Source organism: Harpegnathos saltator, unplaced genomic scaffold, assembly GCF_003227715.2.
Source record: "Harpegnathos saltator strain DR-91 unplaced genomic scaffold, Hsal_v8.6 scaffold851, whole genome shotgun sequence".
In the NCBI taxonomy this organism is placed as follows: domain Eukaryota; kingdom Metazoa; phylum Arthropoda; class Insecta; order Hymenoptera; family Formicidae; genus Harpegnathos; species Harpegnathos saltator.
In genome coordinates this window covers 175,455-202,591 of record NW_020230706.1, presented here as the reverse complement: position 1 = coordinate 202,591, position 27,137 = coordinate 175,455, and the positions used below count along the sequence as shown (strand labels likewise).

The following is a 27,137-nucleotide window of genomic DNA, read 5'->3' as shown; positions in this document are numbered from 1 at the left end:
GTTCAGCGCGGCAACAATGTTTCCACTATGCTTCTGTTTTAACTATCTCGATTGTCTTTTCTTGACATTCTTTAATATCACCGTCGGCGAGCAGTAGAACCCGCGCGAAATTCGCTGGCGACAGCGTAAAGGCGATGCGAGAAGTAAGCGGCCGGCAAAGTGTTAAAAAATGAATTTTAGAAAAGAACGTTTCAAACAAAAGTTATAAAGTTTAAAAAGATGCATTCAACAGTAATATCCGCTTGACCTTGGATGACGTTGCCAAGGTCAGGTCAAGGACAACCTGATATTTATAAATAGAATATCCAACTTTTTATTACATATTTTTGTAGCTTACCTCGAGAGCTTTTCAAAACACGAAGTTTCATAACGAAGTTTTATTTCGTTAAGTACTTTCCGAGTTATGAGGCACGAAGGTTGCAGTACCGCCGACATTAATATTACCCAAGATGTACCGCGTGGAGGTAGCACAGTCGGATTTACATCTCGTGTGTGCGTGCGTGTGTGCATGTGTGTGTGCGTGCGCGTGTGCGTGCATATGTGCGTGCGTGTGTAAAAAAGTGAGTGAGTGAGTAATTGAATGAGTATGCGTCTACAAATATAAATGTTCGAATTGTGGACCTTCTTCAATTTGACACTGAAGCAGTCGATCATCAAAGCTCCTACTAACATTTTCCAATGTTTCGGAGGTAATTAATGCCACTTCAGTGGTAATTCAGTGTCGCAAATCATCCAAATTTTGAAGTTTTGCTTTGTAAACGCGATCTTTTAAATATCAAGACGATATTATTCCTGCTATTCGTAATATTTTCAGTTTAAATTTTGATACAGTTTGGTTTCAGCAGTATGGTGCCCCTCCACATTTTGGATTGCAGATACGACTGTTTTTAAACGATATTTCTCCTGAAAGATGATTAGGAAGGAGGGGACCAATCGAGTAGCCACCCCGATCACCTGACATGAATCCCTTGGATTTTTTCTTTTGGAGTTATTTAAAAGATCGCGTTTACAAAATAAAATCTCAAAATTTGGATGATTTGCGACACTGAATTACCACTGAAGTGGTATTAATTAGCTCCGAAACATTGGAAAACGTTAGTAGGAGCTTTCATGATCGACTGCTTCAGTGTCAAATTGAAGAAGGTCAACAATTTGAACATTTATATATTGTAGACGCATACTCATTCAATCGCTCACTCACTCACTTTTTTACACACACACACACGCACGCACACACACACGCACACACGAGATGTAAATCCGACCGTGCAACCTCTACGCGGTACATCTTGGGTAATACTAATGTCGGCGGTACTGCAACCTTCGTGCCTCATAACTCGGAAAGTATTTAACGAAAAAAAACTTTGTTATAGTGTTTTGGAAAGCTCTCGAGGTAAGCTATAAGAATATGTAATAAAAAGTGGGGGATTCTATTTGACCAAATATCAGGTTGACCCTGACTTGATTTTGGCACGCTACCCAAGATAAAGCGGATATTACCGTTGAATTCATCTTTTTAAACCTTACAACTTTTGTCTGAAACGTTTTTTTCTAAAATTCATTTTTTAAGAGATATTTGAGTGTTTCCAGACTTTTGCCACACTCTATATATAAAAAAAAATAATTTGGATTTGGTATACGAGTACATGTATATGTAATGACGCCCATCATTCGATTGTTGGTTAACAGAGACGATCTGATCAGCTGTGCTATCGAAAAATCAATAGCGGTTCTTAAAACTGAATTAGATTAACTAGAGAAATAAATAAGTTTTCAGTTTTATCGAATCATTTTATTACTTACATAAGCGCCTTATAAAAGATAAGCGATGTCACTAAGCTACGAGGGTAGTCCCAGAAGTACCTGACCTGACATATAGATAGCGGTTGTTGTTTGAAAAGAATAACTATGGTAGAAAGTACCAACCTTATAAAGATTTAAGTTTGAAGTTTGACGACGCTACGTTGTTTAGTATTTGTTTGGCAGCCATCAATAGTGAACGCTCTCAGTGAATTTGTAAACATGGAAAAAATTGGTCATCGTTATGTGATACAATACTTTCATTTGAAAATCCTCAGTCCAACCAATATCAAAGCGGAGCTAGATTCTACTCTGGGGAAGTCTGCTCCTTCGTTTACAACAGTAAAATATTGGGTGGCAGAGTTTAAACGAGGCCATACGAGCTGCCAAGATGAACATCGCAGTGGTCGACCAAATGAGGTGACCACTCCAGAAATGGTGAAGAAAATCCACAAAATGGTATTGGATGACCGTTGACTTAAAGTACGCGAGTTAGCAGACATGATAGGCATTTCAAAAAGTGCTGTACATCGCATATTGACTGAAAATTTGGACATGAGAAAGCTGTGCGCAAGATGGGTACCGCGATTGGAACAAAAACAGCGTCGTGAGGATGTTTCAATCGAGTGTTTGGCGAAGTTTCGCAGCAATAAAGCCGAGTTTTTGTGTCGATTCATAACCATGGATGAAACACTTCATACCTGAGACGAAGGAACAGTCAAAACAATGGACTAAGGTGGCTTGATAGCTATTTTGAGGAACTCGACGATTCCCACTATAAACAGGGTATCGAAGCTATTGAACATCGCTGGGAAAAGTGTATTGAGCTAAAAGGAGACTATGTAGAAAAATAAAGATATTTTTTCCCAAATTTTTTGTTTTCTTTGTTAGGTCAGGTACTTCTGGGACTACCCTCGTAACATATAGACGGCAAATTCTTTTACTAGGGTTACCCAAGTTGCGCATGAAGCCGATGAGGTTGCCGCTGATCATGCACTGGGAACTAGCCTTTCAAAATGGCGTCTGAAATCCTATCATCCTTCCCAGATATTTAAACCGGGCCCCCACAAGGACGCCAATATTGTTCATCATAATTTTAGTCCTGGGCGGTGCCTTAGTTCTCCTATTAGAAAAATATTGTCTCAGTTTTGTAAGACGCCATCCTTAGATTCAGACTCTTGATAAGGAAGTAACATGATACTTCCCAATGTCGCATACAATATCCTATTAATATATTTTATTTTATTATTCTAATACCGTTAATATTTGTTTTATTCAGTCAAATAAAAGATATATTTGTTACAGGAGGTGTAATAACATCAGACGAGAAGGAAATTTCTCTAGAAATGATTGAAAGAAATCTTTGCTCCATGGAATTGAAAGATATTATAAAAATTGTTATTATACAAGCTTGCCAAGGAAAGACATGTGGTAAGAAATTAAAAATAAAATTGTTATAAAAAAGTCAAACATGCGTAAAAATTAAAAATTATACAGAATATTCGAAAAGTCGCGAAACGATTTGATACTTCGGAAAAAAACATGTTATAGAAACGGGAAAAAGTACTTATAGAATTTACTAGTTCTATCAATTTGATCTTAAATACACTCACCCGCAAAAAGAAAACGGGCCACTAAATTTTAACACTATTTTGTAACATCTTTTAATAGCTCAACCAAAATATCTCAGCCAAAAATTATCATATTGAAATAAAACAAAATTCAAATTAAAACTTGGACATTTCTTGTAATAACTAAGAACCTACAAGTGAATTATAAAAAATGTTTTACAAAATTGTGAATATTGAAAATAGATTTCGATTAATTAGAAAAAAATTGTTTTTTAACTATTGCATTGCTTAGGGGAATTGGTTCTCTGGTACAAAAATGTATGAAATTTTAAGCTCATATATTTCCTAATGTTTGCGACTTTGCTCAAGAATGAGCGAAATTGCGCGGATGCCGGAACACCCTTATCAGAAGGATCGGAGTCAAGGATGATAGTAGACTCAGGTCTCGTGCGGCCTCTTCGGGTCGTAAATCCGAACCAAGAAACCCGAGCAGCACTCGTGACAAAGACGTTCACGAGCGCGAAAGTGAAACGACCTCCGTCGTTTCGGACGGCTTGCCTTTCCGGACTCAATGGCCTGCAATCTGCCTCGGTCCTGAGAACCGTGGAGACGCACGAAAGCTTTGAGCTCTTGTCATGCAGGAGGCGACTGAGTTGCTCCTGGGCGATTAGCCAAGGTCTTGCGGACGCTTGGACCGAGAGCTCAGATTTCTCAAAGAAGCGATCACGTTGCTCTAGAAATTACCAAGATCCTCGATGGATACTTGGGAAGAGAGAGAGTTCGTAAACTTCAAAGGAGACGGCCACGCCTAACAGCCGAGGTCCTCAATGGACGCTCAAAAGTTCACTCGTTCCACACGGAGGCGATTAAGTTCGCTCCTGAATCGTGGCAACGCGGTGAACTCAAAGCTAAAGTCGATTCTCACCGTAAAGCCTCAACTCAGCAGGGTGTATTGGTACCGCCGTCAGCTCAGCAGATTTTATATTGCATTGGTTCGAATCTCTACTACACGCGGAACCTGCACTAGGAAAAAGCCTAGAGAGCAGGTTAGTAAAGGATGGGCGCTACAAAGTCGCACAGACCAGACACCAGAGATTGTTACAATCGGCGTTGGGCCATACGAAGGCGAAGAGCCGGCCGTTTAGCGGAGTATATACTCGGCCGGCGCATTCTTGCCCGCGGGTTGCAGAGTCAGGTGGCGCCTCGTAGCAGCCACGGCTGGAGCTACTCGCCGAGCGAAGGCGACCGGCGGGACGGCCGCGCGCTCGCCTGCGAGAGACCGGAGCGCTGTGCCGACTTCGAGTAAGCCAGCGCCGCGAATCCATGCCGCCCGCCATGCAGGACAGGCGGGCTTCGCTCGCTTCTCTGGCGGCACACTCATTTCCAAACACCTAACAAATCTATATTTTAATCATTTTTCTACGATCTTTTTTGATAAAGTTATGTCGTTTTGAAGAAAATGTTACAAAATGGACAACCTTTTCATGTAAAATATTCAGTTCGGGATAAAAATTATCGTGGAAAATTTTTTCAAAAAGAAAATTAACATGTAACTCGATCAAGATACTTCACGTGGTGGTAGATGATCGGATTTAAATCTCGTGTGAATGCGTGCAGGTATAAGGGTATTAGAAAAGTCTGAAAACGGTTAAATATCACGAAAACGGAACGTTTCTGAGAAAAATGTTTTCAACCAAAGTTATAGGGTTTTAAAAGTTCTATCGAATGATCATATCCGTTTGACCTTGAGTGGAGGGGTCAACGCGAAGTCAAAGCCAATATGATTTTTTAAAATGGAATACTCCATTTTTTATCACATAGTGTTAAAGATGACAGCGAGACGTTTCAAAAACACTACTTGATGACCTATTTTTATTGAGAATTGTCTGAATTATGAGTTTTAGAATTTACGGTGCTGCATTGGTATTATCCAGGATGTACCGCGTGGAGGTTGCATGGTCGGACTTTACACCCGTGTGTGTTCGTGTGTGCGTATGCGTGTGCGTGTGCGTGTTCGTGTGCGTGTGTGTGTGTGTGTGTCAGCAGAAATAAGGACCCCGCGGTTCGTCACTCCCACAGTATTTAAAGGGACCTTCTACCTTGTTGGTCAAAAAAATAGGAAAACATTTTTTGTATTTTTTTTAACAAAAACTATTCAATAGATCATTCTCATATTCTACAGATATATTTATTCATATTTCCTTCTACTTTCTGTAAATTTGTAGCCAAAAGTATTGAAAACTGTGAAAACCAGAGTGAGCGGACGGGGAGTGTTTGAGAAAAATGTATCTCGATGGCGTACATTCTAGCTTTTCTCCAAGTGCTCCTAAACAATAAAACGAAAAAGATTCTTGAAATATATGAGTATGTGCACAAGATAGATTATAGGTATCAAAAAATTCCAATTTATTTCGAAATGGCGATCTTAAAAAGAAAAACAAATGTCTTTTTGCTAAGAAATACAACTTCTTTTGTTTATAAAAAATCTATTGAATATTTTCTATTCTCCGTAGTCTTATGGGGAGCACTTTTTTATGTGTGCATGTAAAATTGGAAGCCGATTGCTTCATTAGTTTCCGAGATAGAAGTTACGCCATTTCGCAAAATGTTGTTTTGAGAAAAACAGCTTTAAAGTTTCAAGTTAGGTTGCCAGGTATATAAAACGGAAACTTTTGTACTCACTGCTAATCAGCTATTCCAGGAGCATATAGTAAGCCCTCTTCTTCCTGGAAAATCTCGTTTTGGCCTGCTATTTCGTTCCTGCGAACCGTTCTTGCTCCTTGGAGGATTTTAAGTGACATCGTTTAGCATGTTGTATTCGATTGTTGTCCTTGCCGTTAACCATTATATTAGCCTGTGGGCCAAATTTAATCCCCATGGCTCCCATCACTATTAAAAAAGAAGTATAGCCTTTATTAAATAAATAAGCATCCAGGAAAGCTGCAATTTCTACTATCTTCACAGACGAAAAGCGATGCTTTGGAGCGAAATGCCACAGAACACTATTGTAGCTCTCGTTATTATTTTGAGTATGGTCACCTAAACATCTCTCTATGAAGTCATCAGATGTAAGTTCTTTATATATAGAGCGTAAAACTTCTTGGACTTTACTTGAAAGAGGAGGAGGATGATGGTAAGCATCTAATTTTTGTTCGACTTTCACGCGTCTCCGTTTGCACCATGAATCCATTCCTGGCGGACAGTTTTGATGCATCGGATTTTCATCAGTCGAACATTTATGGTTGGACATGGCCCATATTGCGTTCTGCATATCAGTGACTGAGTCGGAATGTCTTCTTATAGCCAAACCATAATATGTTAACAAATCTCGAATCAGCTGATCGGTTAGTTTTCCTTCGCCTTTACCTCCAATTCCCGCATGTTTTTTGTTCGCAGATCTCAATCTCGAGCCCATTCTCTTCTGTATATGCCCTATGCACTCTTTTTTTCTTTACTGGAAATTCACCTCCATATGGATTTTATGTTATAAGTGATTTGAATGTCTTCGTGTCACCGTCGCCAATGTAATTCTTATAGCATACACCGAGACGTTCGACCGATCTTTTAAAGATTTCTATGACGCCATCAACTTCCATTTTTCCCGCGCTTCTCGAATGAGTACACGCACATTCTTCCTTGTGTTTTTCTAGTCATTCTTCGTACTCGTCTGCCAACTTTACGTTCCCGATACTTACACGATAAACAAAAACTTGACTTAACAATTACATCCAGTACCTTGTTAGTATTTTTTCCAATCAGACTAACGGCTCTAAATAACGAAGTAAACCCTCTTTTGCTCTATATTTCATCGCCGGAGCATTGATAAATTCACTTCCTTCTTCGGTAGTTTTTGTCTTTTCTCCTTGAACCGCCTTTTTCGTCATTATATTGAAAACTGCATTTGCGGAATTTCATATATTTTTTATGCATATATAATACGTATTGATAGCCATTCCTTGATCAATATTCATCATGCCACAAAATATATTGAGTCCTTCCAAACCGACTTCTAAAAGGTGTATTACGAATACTATTCGTCTATTAATTTCAAATACCTTATTATTAATTTTCGGACAAGAGTTTATTTTCGTTTCGCGACAATAACACATTACAGCGAGCTGGAATCCCAAGCCTTTTTCATCTTTCACATTGAATGTAACATCACTTTCACATTCTTTACATTTTAATATAGCAGTGAAAGTCGAAAAGATTGAAACGAAGTGAATTATATGGTAGCCTTGAGTTGGATCGACTGTGATTTCAGTACCATTGTTCTTTCTTAATTTCTCTGCAGAAGTACTTGCAAGATCCGAATTGTGCTTTTTTGAAAATCGGTTGCCAAATTTCTTCTTCTTATTTCTCTGTCCAGGGCGGGCAATGCCTTTTTTATTGCTTTTATACATTATTGCTTTAAACTTATTGCTTTTATACATTAAGAAAACAAATAAAAGTATCGGTATGCGTCGAGGTATAAGAACGTACTGAGACTAAACACACGTTTCTAGCTGCGAATCCCGTTCTCCTTTGTTCGCATGCCTGTTCTCTTTTGTTTATTCTACATCTCACAATTAGTTAGCGAAGCGACAGAAAAGAAGAAACGATTTTTTCGCAAACAAAAACTTGGATAGACATTTGATCGGCGCCGCGACGCAGCGTACCGCGGCGCGCAGCACGATCCGATTTCTATCTGGGCGCTTCTCTTTAAATAGCTCTATAATTCTCAATTCTTCGAATTCCGGCTTACAACTTTACGAACGTATTTTTAATACTTCAAACTTTCAGAAAATGTTGTAAAAAAATATCGATTTTGTTTACCCAACAGGGTAGAAGGTCCCATTAATGACTCCAAACCCTCTCTGCTGTGTATATATATGTGCGCGCGCACGCGCGTGTGTGTGTATGTAGACGAGTTTTTACTGAATTAAGTGTTCAAATTGTCTTCCATCTGCTGCTTGACAATGACCTAATTGTAGATGAAATTCATTTAAAACGTTTCGTCTCATTTCTGGTGAGATAAGATTTACTTGGTGTAGTATGCGTTCCCTAAGGTCTGCCAAGTTACCAGGTTTCGTTGCGTACACATTGTAATAAATTATTTGTAAATTGTCATTAGACTTACAAATCATTTGTGGGAGCTTATCCTTATTCTTTGATAAGGAAGATAGTATAGACGTGATCTCCACATGTATCCCCAAAAAAACATGTCCACGGGTTTTTGGTTATTGGACTCTTCTTTATCGAAGAAAATTTATTAGGTGCTAGATACTAGATGCAGATCGTAATCGTCATACACGTAACAAATTACTTATTCGTATATCAAGTCAAAGTAATTTCTTTTGCAAAGTAAGAAATTACTTTCGGTAGTCGCCAAAATGGTATTGATTGAAAGGGAAAGAAATACAATATTGATGTTGCGAGGTGACCGCGTTAAGTCTTCAGAACAAGTAGCGACTTTGTTTAACGATACTTATGCAGATCGTGAACCAATTCCAAAGTCTACAGTTAAAAAAACTGTTAGACGATTCGAAGAAACGGGATCTGTCAAGGGCCGCCCGCGGAGTGGTAAACCAAAATCAGCGATACATCTTGATAAAAGTTTGGATGTGATGCAATCACTTGTAGAAAATCCTAATTCTTCGATAAGGAAAGTAGAACAGGCGACTGAAGTTAGTACATTTTCCATTCATAAAATTGTAATGAAAGGAAAATGGCATCCTTTCAAAATAAAATTTACTCAGGAGCTAGCGGAATGTGATTTCGATAGAAGAAATGAGTTTTGCGATGAAATGATGCGTCAATGCGATAATAATAACACTTTTCTTGATAATATCATTCTTTCCGATGAATCTTCTTTCGAATTAAATGGAACGGTAAATCGTCAGAATTGCCGCTATTGGAGTGACGGAGAACCCTCACGGGATGCGTGATCTCTATACTTGTAACCCCAAAAACTGAACGTGTGGGTGGGTGTTTGCGAACGTGATATTATCGGGCCTTTCTTTATCGAAGGAAATTTAAATGCGAACACTTATCTAGATTTATTACGAAATCAAATAATTCCTGCTATTGACAATTTGTTTGACGGAAATATATAAAATATTTGGTTTCAACAAGATGGTGCACCGCCACACTATACAGTAGTAGTGCATCAGTTTTTAACTGATATTTTCCCAAACAGATGGATAGGAAGACGTGGAGAAATAGAATGGCCCTCTAGATCAGTGCTGGGAATTAAGTGAGCAGCACGAGCCGATTTCAAAGGCAACGCCCGCGCTTCCCCCACTACTTCTCGAAGCGCGGCGGCCGAGCCACCGATCGCGCGTGAGACGCTTTGCCTCAGGAACAGTCTCATATAAGATATAAGATGAGATCGCACCCTCCGTCAAACCAAAATTAAAATATTTATTTATCCTTAAAAAATAATTCTTACTCTCATTAATGATGAAATATTACGCTTTTATTTCTAATATAATAAATTCTCTTTAATAATAATATAGTGGTGACAATAATTAAGAACATAATTATTAAAGTTTTGCCAATAGATTTCCACATCACCCATGAGGTACTATTGTTAATGCGTTTTTCTTAAGTGGTTTCCCCAGTAGGCTTACTCCACTAAAAATTAATGAAAATGAAATATATGGCTCAACAGGAAAGCGAAATGCTACATCGTTAGAAATATAAAAACAAAAGAGGAAGAATAAGTATAGAGCGCAAAATGGCCAATTTTTATAAAAATATTAATTGGATTTTCTTAAAAAAAAACACACCAACAATAGTACGAATACAACAATCTCCACGCGGTATATCCTGGATAATACTAATGCTGGCGGCATCATAAATGCTCATAACTCAGACAATTCTCAACAGAAATAAGTTATTATATAGTGTTTTGGAAAGGTCTTACTGTCATCTTTAACACTATGTGATAAAAAATGGAGTGTTCCATTTAAAAAAGTCATGTTGGCCTTGACTTCGCGTTGACCTCTCCACTCAAGATCAAACGGATGTGATCATTCGATAGAACTTTTAAAACCCTATAACTTTGGTTGAAAACATTTTTCTCAGAAACGTTTCATTTTCGTGATATTTGACCGTTTCCAGACTTTTCTAACACCCTGTATATGCATGTGTACGTATGTGTGTATATCCTACTCTTAGCATTACTTACAAGAAAGGATAGGAAACGCAAAAATTAAAAAAATTCTCAAACTTTATGTGGAAGTAAAATAGTTCATTCGTGCAAAATTATTTTTTGTTCGCGCGGAATTTCAGTCTGAGGGAGTGAAACCACACTTCGAAGAAAAACCATTTTCATTTTTAGCATACATTTTTTAAAGTACGAGGCATATGCACAAATGGTTGATATGAAAGTTGTGTTATACTTGTATTTCACACTCTTTGTTGTGTATTTAGATTTTGCAAAATTGAAAAATTTTTGAAATCCCCTCTTTTTTTATCACGGTGGGGAAATCCTTATGGATACCTTCTTCCCTGGGGGGGGGGGGCGATTATGCCGGACTCTTACCGACTAAAACCGCACCGGGGTGTCTGCCAGGCGGGCCGGAGTGTGGGGAGTCGGAGGAACTGCGCCTGCACTGCCTCCTCGACACCCCGGCCCTGGGTTCAAAGGGAGCTCCTCGCCCAAGGGCCGCGCCCCCTCCCACAAAGGGAGTCGAGGGCGCGACGTCTCGACCGGTCGCCCGGTCGGGTTGGCCTCCTGGTCCTAATGGAGGAGAGAGGGGACACCCACCCTCTCTCCTAGCCCTCTCTCTACCGGAGGGGGGCGGGAGAGTGGGGCCCGTCCCCAAACAGACCATCACTCCCCCTCTACCTACTCTTACCGTCGCGCGGGGGAAGGCAGGCTTTAAGTCCGTCGCCCCCCCTCCCCCGCGCGGACGGAGGCAGGCCCGTGGCAGCCGAAGAGGTCCCCGACCATCTCGAGCCCGTTTCCTAGGCCCGGGAAGCACCGCCTCCCCCGTCGCTCCCTGCGACGGGTACTGGGACGGCGCTTCTATTCGGCGGCCTTCTTCTGGGACATTACGTCCCTCGCGAAGGAGGCCTCCGCTGTCCACGCCTCCTCGCTCCCGCACATGGCCTGGACCACGCGCGGGAGCGAGAGGGCCTCCTCTGTGCACCCATATGGTGCGCCGTGTCCTCCAGCACCGGGCAGTGGTGACACTGAGTGGTGGGTTCCCTTTGAATCTGGTGCAGGCATCGGCCAAAACACCCATGGCCCATCAGCACCTGCACCAGATGGAAGCTAAGTCCACGTCCCCTCCTGTCCGCCATTTCTGGCAAACAGAGGCGGACGGCCTCGATCCTCTCCTCTCTCCTTATTACTTTCAAAAATTTTAAAGTTTTTAAGGCAAAAATAAAAAGTATCGTATATCATATTCATCCATATATAACAATAGAAACTAGAGGCAATTACATTTTTTAGAGATAGAAATAATTACATAGAGCTATACCCGACAATAATAGGTATAATAGGAATTCACATTCTTATTACGTGGATTATCGACATGGACATCGCGTATGATGATCGAGTGGATGATCCTTTCAAAAACAGTATTAGAATCCACGTAGATTACATCATTGAATCGATGCGGAAATCTACGTGATAATTCTATGAATTTTGAGGATATATCCACATGGAATCTGCGTGGTTTCTAGTTTCAAAATTGAGTTGATTTTTTTCACTACATGCAAGATTTTAGGTAGAAATTGAAGGAAAATAGCACAATTGAAAATGCATAGTATTTATCTTTATTTTATATTTTTATACAACATAGTATAAATATTAATGATAATAGTAAATACAGTGGTAAATACACTTAATACCTGTCACTAAAAGGTAAATACAATGAACACTTGTATAATTGTATAAATATAATTAAACGTAAAAGTAAGTAAATATTTTATCATTGAAATGAGTAGGACAGACTTATTGCACTGAAATGTATGAAAGTTAACGAATAAAAGTTACTAAAGAAAAAGGAAAAAATTTTATCATGATATAGTACAGTGCTCAAAATTACTTTCACTTTTTAGACGATTTCCAAGAATTTTCCTCCATTTATTTTATTTTACTTTACCCTGACTGCACTCGCACGCGTGGTGGCCATAGATCTAACAGTCGCGCTCTCTGTTTCAAGACCATTGACATCATAACATTTAAGAAGCACTTACCAATAGTTGTAAAATTATCTATAATTACAACTACTAGTAAGCGCCTAATGATGTTAACGATCCTGAGACAAGAAATGTTGATGCAATAAGGGAAAAGTACAGTAAAATAAGTGGGGGAAAACTCTTGAAAATCGTCTAAAAGGATATAAATGGGAGAAATATTCACATGGATAGTAGCTTTCGAGGATATAGAACTTCGATGTATCAAGGAATATAGAACGTTGAATCTATGTCGATACTTTGTAGATACATATCCATCTACAAGGTCCGTATAAATCATATAGATTCGACGTGGATATAACGTAACGTTTTTGTCGGGATGTCTCTTTGTCAATATATTATACAAGGTGTCCGATAATTAGCTGCCAATCCGAAATGTAAAGATAAATTTGGTTAAGACAAACATAAATAAAGCAACAGTTACTGGGTCGACTGGGCCGCGCTATAAAGAGAAGCTGCGACGCTTCTCTAATCATCTATCTCAGCGTGCGCTCATTCGTCAGATTTCTGTAATTAATAATTCGATAATTATTGCAAATTCTGCAAAATGGTACGGGACTTTTATGTTTGTCTTAACCCAATCTACCTAACCTCTGTGAAGTTAGTTCCCCATTTTGAAAATTTGAAAAGAATGAGCAGAGTTCTGATTGCCCCCTAAAGAGTTCTAGAGTTCTCTCTATCAATAAAAAAAGAGTTCCGTTGATTAAAGTGGTCAAAACACGAAATAAAGTTATGGGGGGCCAACTTCACGATTGCGTAAATTTAAAAGGCTATAACTTTTTTATCTTAAACTTTAGGGCTTTGATGCTTAAGGAAAATCGATAGAAATTTTAGGGGGGCTACCAGAACTCTTAACAGAATGCCGAAATTATGAAAAAAAATTTGTTCATCTTTGAGAGATTTAGAAAATTTCGCATTTCGAAACTTCAAACGACTGCAACTTTTTTATCTTCGATCGCAGCTCAACGATTCTTAACAATAATCGATAGAACTCTTTAGGGGGCTACCAGAACTCTAAAGAAATTGACCGATTTTCCTGACTTACCGAGGAAAATTTTTTTTCAAAAAACGGTCAATTTCTTTAGAGTTCTGGTAGCACCCCGAAGAGTTCTATCGGTTTTCCTCATGACTTAAATCGATTCGAGCAAAATGAAGAGATTAGATCATGTATCAAGGAATATAGAACGAATTTGTCGATACTTGTAGATAATACCATCTACAAGTCTAAATCATATAGATTCGACGTGGATAACGTAACGTTTTTGTCGGGATGTCTTTGTCAATATATTATACAAGGTGTCGAAATTAGCTGCCATCCGAAAGTAAAGATAAATTTGGTTAAGACAAATAATAAGCAACAGTTACTGGGTCACTGGGCCTATAAAGAGAAGCTGCGACGCTTCTCTAATCATCTATCTCAGGTGCGCTCATCGCAGATTTCTGTAATTAATAATTCGATATTATGCAAATTCTGCAAAAATGGTACGGACTTTTATGTTTGTCTTAACCCAATCTACCTAACCTCTGTGAATTAGTTCCCCATTTTGAAAATTTGAAAAATGACAGAGTTCTGATTGCCCCTAAAGAGTTCTAGAGTTCTCTCTATCAATAAAAAAAGTTCCGTTGATTAAAGTGGTCAAAACACGAAATAAAGTTATGGGGGCCAACTTCACGATTGCGTAAATTTAAAAGGCTATAACTTTTTTATCTTAAACTTTAGGGCTTTGATGCTTAAGGAAAATCGATAGAAATTTTAGGGGGGCTACCAGAACTCTTAACAGAATGCCGAAATTATGAAAAAAAATTTGTTCATCTTTGAGAGATTTAGAAAATTTCGCATTTCGAAACTTCAAACGACTGCAACTTTTTTATCTTCGATCGCAGCTCAACGATTCTTAACAATAATCGATAGAACTCTTTAGGGGGCTACCAGAACTCTAAAGAAATTGACCGATTTTCCTGACTTACCGAGGAAAATTTTTTTTCAAAAAACGGTCAATTTCTTTAGAGTTCTGGTAGCACCCCGAAGAGTTCTATCGGTTTTCCTCATGACTTAAATCGATTCGAGCAAAAATGAAAGAGATCTAGCTCATCAAAGTATCGCAGATGCCGAATTTTCTAAATACAACAGAAAATTTTTTTTCGATAATCGGTCAATTTCTTTAGAGTTCTGGTAGCCCCCCGAGAAGTTCTATCGTTTTTCCTTATGACTTGAATTCATTCGTGCAGAAATGTCGAATAATCAGCGACCGAAGTGCAGCATTCATATCGATTAACTTTCAGATTATTGCACTGAAGGGAACATCGATTATATTTTAATTATTACTGGAGTCCTTAGAAAAAAGGGACAAGTCAAAAGGATAAATCCATATTTACAATCATACCTAGGTTACATGCATACGAGGGTAGTCCTAGAAATACCTGACCTAACAAAGAAAACACAAAAAATTTGGGGAAAAATATCTTTATTTTTCTACATAGTCTCCTTTTAGCTCAATACACTTTTCCCAGCGATGTTCAATAGCTTCGATACCCTGTTTATAGTGAGAATCGTCGTGCTCCTCAAAATAGCCATCAAGCCACCTTAGTCCATTGTTTTGACTGTTCCTTCGTCTCAGGTGTGAAGTGATGGACCCATGTTTCAACCATGGTTATGAATCGACGCAAAAACTCGGCTTTATTACTGTGAAACTTCGCCAAACACTCGATTGAAACATCCTCACGACATTGTTTTTGTTCTATTGTGAGTAATCGCGGCACCCATCTTGCGCACAGCTTTCTTATGTCCAAATTTTCAGTCAATATGCGATGTACAGCACTTTTTGAAATGCCTACCATGTCTGTAACTCGCGCACTTTCAATCGACGGTCACCCAATACCATTTTGTGGATTTTCTTCATCAGTTCTGACGTGGTCACCTCATTTGGTCCACCACTGCGATGTTCGTCTTGACAGCTCGTACGGCCTCGTTTAAACTCTGCCACACAATATTTTACTGTTGTAAACGAAGGAGCAGATTCCCTCAGAGTAGAATCTAGTTCCGCTTTGATATTGGTTGGACTGAGGCCTTTGTAAATGAAAGTATTGTATCACATAACGATGACCAATTTTTCCCATGTTTACAAATTCACTGAGAGCGTTCACTATTGATGGCTGCCAAACAAATACTAAGCAACGTAGCGTCGTCAAACTTCAAACTTAAGCTTTATAAGGTTGGTATTTTCTACCATAGTCATTCTTTTCAACAACCGCTATCTATATGTCAGGTCAGGTACTTCTGGGACTACCTTCGTATTTACTAACAAGGAAACATACGTAACCGTCCCTCACCGATTTTGATAGGCATTGGATATTTTGTAGAGCATCAAAAAACATTAGATACGTATTTTTTTATATGTTTATCTCCAGATTTAGGGGTCGCAATCACCCCTTGAAGAAAACGGATTTTTTCGTTATTATTTAATATCTCAAAATATGAGGTATATGAGAAAGTGTTTCAGACAAAAGTTTTACAGTATTTTATACTCTTTCCATCGGTCTAATCAAATTTTTCAAAATGCAATATTATATCTCCTCCCTCCCCCCTTCTCCGTTATCTTCGCAAATTTTTAAATTTTTGTAAGGGCAAAAATTAAAGAGCATTTATATATATCAGGTGTAATAAAAAGAAATCCATTATTTTTGCATGAAATTGAAGACTTTAATTACCATAATTAGAATGATCTGATTTAGGTCAAATATGCGCCGTTTTGTTCGATAACTTGTTGCCATTTTGAAGGTAATTTCATTATGCTTTTCTCATAGAAGCCCTCGTCTCTATTGGCAAAAATTGAGACAGTCGATTTTCACAAGCCTCTCGAAGCGAATTTTTCACCAGCAAATTTGTTCGCCATAGACAGGAACAGATGGTAATCACTTGGTGCCAGGTCCGGACTATAAAGTGGATGCATAAGAACCTCCCAACCAAGCTCCCGGAGCTTCTGGCGAGTCACTATCGATGTGTGTGGCCTGGCGTTGTCCTGATGGAACACAATTCCTCTCCTATTGGCCAAAGCTGGCCGTTTCTGGGCGATTGCTTCCTTCAGACGGTCCAATTGTTGATAGTACAGTTCCGAGTTAAGAGTTTTGCCGTAGGGAAGCAGCTCATAGTAGATAATTCCCTGCCAATCCCACCAAACACACAGCAAAACCTTCCTAGCCGTCAATCCTGGCTAGGCTACCGTTTCCGCCGACTCACCGCGATTCGACCACGACCGTTTTCGCTTGACGTTGTCGTAAGTGATCCACTTTTCATCACCAGTGACCAACCGCTTCAGAAATGGGTCGATTTTGTTGCGATTCAGCAGCGATTCGCAGATGGAAATTCGGTCCATAAGGTTTTTTGCGTTAACTCGTGTGGCACCCATACATCGAGCTTCTTTTTGTATCCAGCCTTATTCAAATGGTTCCAAACGGTTTTTTGTGCAATCTTTAGCTCTTGGGCAATCGAAACAGTGCTTACATGACGGTCGGACTCGACAATGTCCATGATTTTATCGATATTTTCGACAATTGGTCTTCCAGTGCGTGGTGCATCTTTGACATCGAAATTACCGGAACGGAATCGACGAAACCAAAATTGCGCGTGATTGGCTATTACAGTATCAGAACCATAAACACTATTCACATTTTCAGCCGCCTGGCTTGCGTTTTCGCCTTTATCGAAGAAAAACTGTAAAATATAGCGTATTTTCTCTTTGCTAGTGTCCATCTTTGACGCGCGCTCAAACAAAACTGAGTCAACTAATCACAAAACTGTCAGAAAAGTTTTTTTTAGTACGAAATCTCATCTTTCTAGCGCCATCTAGTGGAACCCGATCGGACTTATACAACGCGAGATACAGATAACTAAAGCCATCTATTGGAAAAATAATGGATTTCTTTTTACTACACCTGATATAATGCTGAATTCACCCATATACAGAGTGTCCCATTTTAATACCACTCCAAATAACTCTTCAGTATTGAAGTTTCAAGGGAAATGATCTGAATAAAAGTTGTAGCGATTTAAGTGAGCTACCTTACGATGACCTTGACTTTGACCTCGACCTCTATTTTCAAGGTCATTTGAAGGTCAACTTATGTTTTCCAAATGGGAACCTTATTTTTTATTACACTGTTTTTTCTACTAGTTAATTTGAACAACTTTTGACTAAAACATTTTTTCATTTATCAAATGTTTTTTGAGATATTTGAGGAAAATTTGATAACTTTTTCAATATTTAACTTACGATATCTCGCTAATTATTTGTCGGAAGAAAAGTAGCAGTAGAATTTCTTGCTTTATTTAGTCTCAAGAATATATTGTTACAATAGCGCCCTGATTTTTGTTAATTTGATGATTTTAAAATTTCAAAAAATCTGTAAGTTAACAAAAGTCAAGGCGTTATTATAACAATATATTCTTGAGATTAAATAAAGCAAGAAAGTCTAGTACTACTTTTTTTCGACAAATAGTTAGCGAGATATCGTAAGTTAAATATTGAAAATGTTATCAAATATCTCAAAAAATATTAGACAAATAAAAAAATGTTTTAAACAAAAGTTGTTCCAATTAACTAGTAGAAAAAAGTAGTGTAATAAAAAGTAAGGGTTCCTATTTAAGAAACGCAAGTTGACCTTCAAATGACCTTGAAAATGGAGGAAAAGGTCAAAGTCATCATAAGGTAAGCTCACTTAAATCTCTACAATTTCTATACAGATTTTCCTTCAAACTTCAATACTGAAGAGTTATTTTGGGTTGGACATTAAAATGGGACACCCTGTATAATAATAATATGGTTTCTCGATTCAATTTTTGGCAAAACTACATGATTAATAACTTCGCGTTATAGGCACCGTGTTGTGCGGACAGGTAGGTACTGTACGTTGCGTTATTTCTCTTCACTTGCTCTATGCTTTATTACTACTTGCGTACACTTGCGTATATTTTCTATTTTTAGAATTTTCAAATTCAAATTTTTTGTTAAAGGTATATATATACATAACAAGTTTTTACAAGTAAAACTTAAAGATAATACATAAGATTTTACAAGTAAAACTTATATAAAACTTACCTTTTTAAACAAAAAGGTAAAAAAAAGGCGCCAAGTACAAGCGCAACACGTATTGTGTTATTTTTAGAAGTATCTCAAACTCAAATTATCGTTTTACTATATATATGTGTACATAAGTTTTTACAAGTAAAACTTATAAGTATGATAAAACTCTGCAACACTTTTCTACTGTACAAAAGAAATGATATATTAGAGCAGTAGTGCCAACTGAGAAACCTAACATATATATATGATTATTATATACTTAACTTAATATTTTTAGAAATCTCAAATTCAAATTATTTTCTTTTTAAGATATATATTATGTATATAATATAAGTTTTTATAATATATGTACATAAACTTTTAAAAGTAAAAATTATATCGTGTTATAAAAATTTAACACGTTTGTTAATAGTATCCAATATTTAAAAAAATATCTTTTTAAATATTATGTACATAACATAAGTTTTTATAAGTGAAACTTATCAAATTATTTTTTTTGTAAGATATATATGTACATAAACTTTTAAAAGTAAAAATTATATCGTGTTATAAAAATTTAACACGTTTGTTAATAATGTTCAATATTAAAAAAAATATCTTTCTAAAGGTTATGTTATTCAAAATATTCAAGAAAACCTAGCTACAAAAAATGTCCATAACATAAATTTTTACAAGTAAAATTTATCATTCTTTATTAGAACACTGAGTTATATGGTTTTTTACTTGTTATTGTAACAAATTAATTATTATAACAATGCAATAAAAAAAATTTAATACAAAAAATCTCGGCGCGGCTGCACCAAAAACTATATCGAACTAAAACTTGTTTAATACATATATAACAGCATTTTTATTATAACATATTCTATAATGAAGGTTTATAATTTATTTATTATAATACTATATAAACTTAAATAAAACATTATAACGTACATGTATAAAGAAAATTTACAAGAACATTTTATTATAATAAAAATGTCATGTATGTATTAATCAAGTTTTAGTTCCATATAGTTTTTTAAAGTCAAATTAGATATCATTGACATTTTGTCAATTATAATAAGAATAACATCTTTGATAATAACATCTTTGAATAAAAAAATATCAAAATATGTAGAATATATACACATTCGATATGTATATTGTGAAGGTTTATAATTTATTATAACACTATATAAACTTAAATAAAACATTACACCGTATATGTATAGAGAGAATTTACAAGTACATTTTATTATAATGAAAATGCTGTCATATATGTATTAAACAAGTTTTAGTTCGATAGTTTTTGGTGCAGCCGCGCCAAGATTTTTGTATTAAATATTTTTTATTGCATTGTTATAATAATTAATTTGCTACAATAACAAGTAAAATAACCATAACTCAGTGTTCTAATAAAGAATGATAAATTTTACTTGTAAAAATTTATGTTATGGACATTTTTTGTAGCTAGGTTTTCTTGAATATTTTGAATAACATAACCTTTAGAAAGATATTTTTTTAAATATTGAACACTATTAACAAACGTGTTAAATTTTTATAACACGATATAATTTTTACTTTTAAAAGTTTATGTACATATATATCTTACAAAAAAAATAATTTGATAAGTTTTACTTATAAAAACTTATGTTATGTACATAATATTTAAAAAGATATTTTTTTAAATATTGGACACTATTAACAAACGTGTTAAATTTTTATAACACGATATAATTTTTACTTTTAAAAGTTTATGTACATATATTATAAAAACTTATATTATATACATAATATATATCTTAAAAAGAAAATAATTTGAATTTGAGATTTCTAAAAATATTAAGTTAAGTATACAATAATCATATATATATGTTAGGTTTCTCAGTTGGCACTACTGCTCTAATATATCATTTCTTTTGTACAGTAGAAAAGTGTTGCAGAGTTTTATCATACTTATAAGTTTTACTTGTAAAAACTTATGTACACATATATATAGTAAAAAAATAATTTGAGTTTGATACTTTTAAAAATAACACAATACGTGTTGCGCTTGTACTTGGCGCCTTTTTCTACCTTTTTGTTTAAAAAAGTAAGTTTTATATAAGTTTTACTTGTAAAATCTTATATATTGTGACGTGGCAGCCGCGGAGGCGCCCGTCACAAAATGGTGAGCCCTATACCGCGAGGCGGGGAGGGGGGGAAGGGGTCCTAAGGGTTGTGCGAATTGCAAAGGACCCTCCCCCGAAATTATAATTAGCATTATTGTTAGTGATAAGAGCGCGCAGGTGTGACGGTCCCGCGTCCCCGAGCTTTGTGCCCCTGGACCTCCTGCGCCGACCATCAAGACCGGAGAAGCCAGGAGGAAGAAGAGGACGTCACCCATCGACCGGACAGCCACCTCAGGTGAACGCTCCTTCTTATCTTTCTTATTACCGACTCCCGTATCGCCTCAAAAGATTGTCGCTGCCGTTTCCGTTGTCCACAGGCCCGTAGAAATATCAAGCAACTGTATCGTCGCTCCCGGTGCTCGAAGCGTGACCGCGTGCTAGACAAAGCCGGCCTAGGCGCGCAAAGACAGTGGGAGTGCGAGAGAGAGAGAGAACGCGCGAGAGTGAGACCGAGCATCCGTCCCGCGGATCGAAAACAAAGATCCGCGGAAGGATTCTCGTATTGGAAGAGAAAACGAGGAAGAGAGGAGGGGGAGAGGAGAGCCTCGAGACAAAACAAGGAAGAAAGGGAAGACACTGTTTTTGGGAGCAAATAAAAGAGCGAACTCCCGTTTTCGCTCTCTCTTATCTCTTACTTTGTCAGTCTAATTCCGCGTACTGCGGATTAATTATCGCCTAAGAAAGGATTGTCGTTTGCCGTTAGCGAGAGGAAAAAGTGTCGGTTGCCGTTAGCGAGAGGGAAAGTTTTGTGGTGTTCCACTCGCCCAAGGAGTTACCGTTGGTGGTTGCGTTGCGTAGGAGCGAGCAGAGGAGGGAGATCGAAGGACTACGCCGCCGGGAGGTTCCCGACTGTGTAAGACCGTCCACCTGATTTTCTATTTCGGTGTTTCGTGCGTACCGTGTCTCGGACTAATTGTCAGCGCAGAGCAAGTCCCGAATTCGCGAGAGCACACAGCGGAGTGTACCGTATCGAGGGGTCGGACCGTACCGATTCCCGGGAAATAAAAGTGAGATAATCAAAACGCGCAGTGCTATTCTTGTGTTTTCCCGATCACTTCCCGGATTCCCGATCGAACCCTCCCGTCTACCGACTTAAAATATCGAGGAGCCACCGGTCCCGTCGGATTCGCGTGTCTCGGCCATGGTGGTTTTTCGTTTCGTGTTAGTGATCGGTGCAGTCCGCTGCACTTGGCGCCCAACCACTTTGGTGCGAGTGCGAGCGGCCGGGGCGCGTGGGCCGAGCAGTTTGCCGACGGCGAGAAGAAATCACGTCGCAGTATTATCTTTAAGTTTTACTTGTAAAAACTTGTTATGTATATATATACCTTTAAAAAAAAATTTGAATTTGAAATTTCTAAAAATAACACAATACATGTTGCGCTTGTATAAGTTTTACTTGTAATTTTATATATACGTCACGTACATACATCATTAATATATAAATGTTATTAATTTATATTTGTTAATTATCCAGCTAAATCGCGTAATACCTGCACCACTTATAAATTGTATGAAGCGGTTCTTATAATCGAAGGGCGATCACCCTGAACGACGTGTCAATAAACACCGGTATTGATTTTTCGATGGCATAGCTCATCACATCGTCTGCTCAGCACCAGCTGATCGGCAATCAAATGACGTGCGTCATAACATACCAACGCATACCAACATTCTCACCTTTTTATGCCTCTCTCTTTCACCCCTCTCGCCCGTTCTCTTTCTCGCCTGTCCCCCCCCCTCTCTCTCTCTCTCTCTCGCTCTCTCTCTCTCGTTCTCTCTCCCGTTCTCTCTCCCGTTCTCTCCTCCGTCCTCTCTCCCGTTCTCTCTCCCGTTCTCTCTCCCGTTCTCTCTCCCGTTCTCTCTCCCGTTCTCTCTCCCGTTCTCTCTCCCGTTCTCTCTCCCGTTCTCTCTCCCGTTCTCTCTCCCGTTCTCTCTCCCGTTCTCTCTCCCGTTCTCTCTCCCCTTCTCTCTCCCGTTCTCTCTCCCGTTCTGTCTCGCGTTCTCTCTTCCGTTCTCTCTTCCGTTCTCTCTCCCGCTCTCTCTCTCTCTCTCTCTCTCTCTCTCTCTCTCTCTCTCTCTCTCTCTCTCTCTCTCTCTCTCTCTCTCTCTCTCTCTCTCTCTCTCTCTCTCTCTCTCTCTCTCTCTCTCTCTCTCTCTCTCTCTCTCTCTCTCTCTCTCTCTCTCTCTCTCTCTCTCTCTCTCTCTCTCTCTCTCTCTCTCTCTCTCTCTCTCTCTCTCTCTCTCTCTCTCTCGCTCTCGCTCTCGCTTTCTTTTTCTCTGTCACACATTTTCACCTCCTGTATTCTAGCAATATTCTTCTCTCTCTTACCTTTTATCGCTTGTTCACTCGCACTCGCTGCTCTTTGCTTCTTCAGAGCGCTCGTAACGCCTCTGGTGTCGGAAAAACGAGATGCACAAATCCCCTCTCCTCGGCGATCCAGCGTTTCTTTCTTACTTTCTTACTGAATCGTAATTTTCCGTAATTTGGACTTTGTCTTAAAATATACAGGGTGTCTCAGAACTTTGGGACACGGGCCCCGTAGGGACATAGAGCTAAGTGAGAAGAACAAAAAAGTCCTCTACCATAATGTGAAAATTGTAATAGTTTTTTAGGAATAACCGCGTAAAGTTTGGCGTTCTCCACGCCCATCGCGGCCTATAGACCCCCGCGGCAAGCTGTGTGCGTAGGAACTGAGCAATAACGCGTCTCGCGCTGACTGCCGCGATGGCGTCTTGGCGCTTTGACGCCGCGCGACGGTCAGCGCGAGCCGCGTTATCGCTCAGCCTCTACGTATACAGCTTGCCGCGGAGCGTCTATAGGCCGCGATGGGCGTGGAAAACGCCAAACTTTACGCGGTTATTACTAAAAAACTATTACGATTTTCACATTATGGTAGAGGAATTTTTTGTTCCTCTCACTTAGCTCTATGTCCCTACGGAGCCCGTGTCCCAAAGTTCTGAGACACCCTGTATATACTTGGAGACAACGTACACAAAAAACACTAGGACACTTTTCTTTCTATTTTTTAAGACTGAATCGATTGGGACTAAAAAAGCGTCGATCGGTTCAGCCATTGCTGAGATATGAATATCTCACCTCGTTTCAACTCGCAATTTCGCGTATAATAGGCACTACCGTGCCTCTTGACTACATACTACAAGATTAATCGAATTAATTCTAATGATATGATGTGCAATGTATTATACGAAATGAAGACGAGAGCAAAGATAAATGTGAATATACCGGGTGTTTCAGATTCGGGTCACCTGATTTTTTTATTAACGCGATATTTTAGAGAAAAATATTTCAGAAAAATGTTATAGGACTTCAGGATCTATTTACTGAAAGGATCTATTTACTGACGCTATTTGGTTAATTTGATAATTTTGAAATTTCCAAAAATCAGTAAGTTAACAAAAGTCAGGGCGTTATTGGAACAATATATTCTTGAGACTAAATAGAACAAAAAAGTCTAGTATCACTTTTTCTTCTGACAAATAGTTAACGAGATATCGTGAGTTAAATATTGAAAAAGTTATCAAGTTTTCCTCAAATATCTCAAAACATATTAAGTAAATAAAAAAATGTTTCAGATAAAAGTTGTTCAAATTAATTGCTAGAAAAAGATGATGTAATAAAAAATTGGAGTATCCATTTAAGATTTTTATGCTGATCTTGACTGGACATTTCAAGGTTATCCCAAGGTCAAATTCATAGCGTCAGTAAATAGATCCTTTGAATCCCTTTTGTCTGAAATATTTTTCTCTAAAATGTAGCGTTAACGAAAAAATCGGGTGATCCGTATGGTCTGAAACACCCGGTGTATAATGTGAATATACAGTCTGCCAAAATTTCCGGAACAGCTAATTATTTCAAAATATGATGATTGTTTAAAATAATGTTTTAAACAAAAGTTGTAGGGCTTAAAAAAGTTATCAGATATTGATAATTGTTTGACCTTGGAATGACCTTGAGAAACGTTATCAAGGTCGACATAAAAATCTTAAATGGAAACCCTAATTTTTATTACACTGTCTTTTCCACCAATTAATTTGAACAACTTTTGTCTGAAAAATTTTTTCGTTGCCTAATATTTTTTGAAATATTTAAGGATAACTTCCCAGTTGACACAGTTATATGTTTACTATATAACTATATATATATATAACTATACTATATAACCTATACATTCCAATGTCACATTTTATATAACGTGAAAGTAGCTGCAATGTTGTAGTTATATCATAATTTCGCCAGTTTTCAAAAGTAACGATGATAGTATGTTTATGTTACAAATAGGTTGATGTAAGTTATAGTTGTTATATGTATGTTACATATTTCATGTATAGTACAGTTACAGTTATAGTACAATAAGAATAACATACCATTCATGAAACAGTTATGTAACATATTAGAAGTACAAATAAGTTTCTGCCGTTTTCTATCAAAAATTAGGAATTTATTGTGAAAAAACGGTACATTACGTTTTATTCAAAGTATTGTCCATCACTAGCCACTACTTTTTCCCATCTTTTTGGCAGCACTCGGATACCACGTCGGAAGAATTCTTCATCTTTTGAGGCTATCCACGAATCGACCCAATTTTTAGTATCTTCATATGATGTAAAGTGAATAGGGCGGGTGGAGTAGGATTTCCCAATTAAGTGTTTCCAGGTAGATTTTGACCGGTTTTGCAACATGTGGCCGAGCGTTGTCATGTAGGAGAATAATTTTGTCGTGTCTGGAGTAGTAATGGACGCGTTTTACCTTGAGTGCTCGGCTCAATCTCATTAATTGTATTCGGTAGAGAGCTCCAGTAATGGTTTCGCTCGGTTTGAGCAACTCATAATACACGACACCAAGTTGATCCCATCAAATACACAGCAAGAGTTTTTTTCCATGAATATTCGGTTTGGCTGTCGATGTTGAAGCATGGCCAGGTGGTCCCCATGATTTTCTCTTCTTTGAGTTATCGTAGTGGATCCATTTTTCATCACCAGTGACTATACGATGCAAGAAACCCTTTCTTTTATGCCTGGCAAACAGCATTTCATACATGCAGAATCGGCGTTCAACGTCTCTCGACTTCAGTTCATATGGAACCCAATTTCCTTGTTTTTGAATCATTCTCAACGATTTTAAACGATGTGAAATTGCTTATTGAGTCACTTCTAATGTAAGTGCAAGTTCTTCTTGCGTTTGGTACGAATCTTCCTCCAATAATGCTTCCAATTCCGTGTCTTCGTACACTTTCGGCCTTCCACTACGTTCTTTGTCTTCCACGTCAAACTCACCGTTTTTAAACTTTTGAAACCACTCACGACAACTTCTCTCACTTAAAGCAGTCGCACCATATGCTTCTACAAGCAATCGATGCGCCTGCAGATTTCTTCAAATTAAAGAAGTAAATCAAAAGTTCCCGCGAATGACGCTTATTTGGCGCACAACTTGACATTTTCGCACGAAAAAAATTATGTGATGCTGATACGGAGTTACTAATACTTCAAGGTTATGTTGTTACCAGATGTCCAAATTTACGATATTACTTTTTATATCTGACAATTTCAACATAACCTTCTGGTGGAGCCATCTTTTGTCGAACGGCGGAAACTTATTTGTACTCTTAATATAAAATAGAATAACCTAAATAATATATATATGGGGCATTCTTTGCGAAACCGACCACCCTTGCTCGCCAAATTTGGTTTCAACTAAAAAACTTTTTCCGGGGTTGAAAATTTTCTTTATGATGTCTACTTTCATTAGCCGTGTGGCCTTTTCGGAAATTCTCAATGGCGGATTCAGAATGGCACCAGCAAACGCGGAAGAAGGGGAAAAATTAGAATTATTCCTTCTCTCCACGATTGGTTTTAACAAAAGAAATGTTTCCGGGATTCTAAATATTTTTTGTGATATAGACATTCATTAGCCGTGTGGGCTTTTTGAGAATTCAACATGGCGGATCCAATATGGCGGATGAAACATCAAAACTGAAAATTTTACAGTTGCAAAAATATGATCATATTCTATGTCAAATTTTGAATACAAATGCTCTCTTGCGATTTTGCGATTAAATGCATCGTTGTTGAAAGAAAAATTCATGAACATTGAAATGTTAGTTAAACTTAGAAAAGCTGAATTTCAAATGTATCGAAGAGTGTAGAATCCATCAGATAAATATTGCGGTCGTGATGAGAATATTTTGGAGTGGCTAAATACAAATCTGGGATGAAAGTTGCTAAATTCAAAATGTCGGATCCAATATGGCGAATGAATATCGCTTGAAAACATTTGAGCATAAGCTAACCAATTCTATGGGAACGCAGTGATCAAAGTAATGATT

At 37.9% G+C, this 27,137-nt stretch overlaps 1 protein-coding gene across 3 annotated transcripts in view; it reads left to right on the top strand.

Moving 5' to 3' along the window:
* Dredd (Caspase-8 Dredd) overlaps positions 1-27,137 on the top strand; it is a 213,166-nt gene that overhangs the window by 119,058 nt on the left and 66,971 nt on the right. For all 3 annotated transcript variants that reach the window (XM_025307383.1, XM_025307385.1, XM_025307384.1), the window contains one exon: positions 3,106-3,231. In XM_025307383.1, coding sequence (XP_025163168.1) covers positions 3,106-3,231 — 126 coding nt within the window. The remainder of the gene's footprint in view (positions 1-3,105; positions 3,232-27,137) is intronic.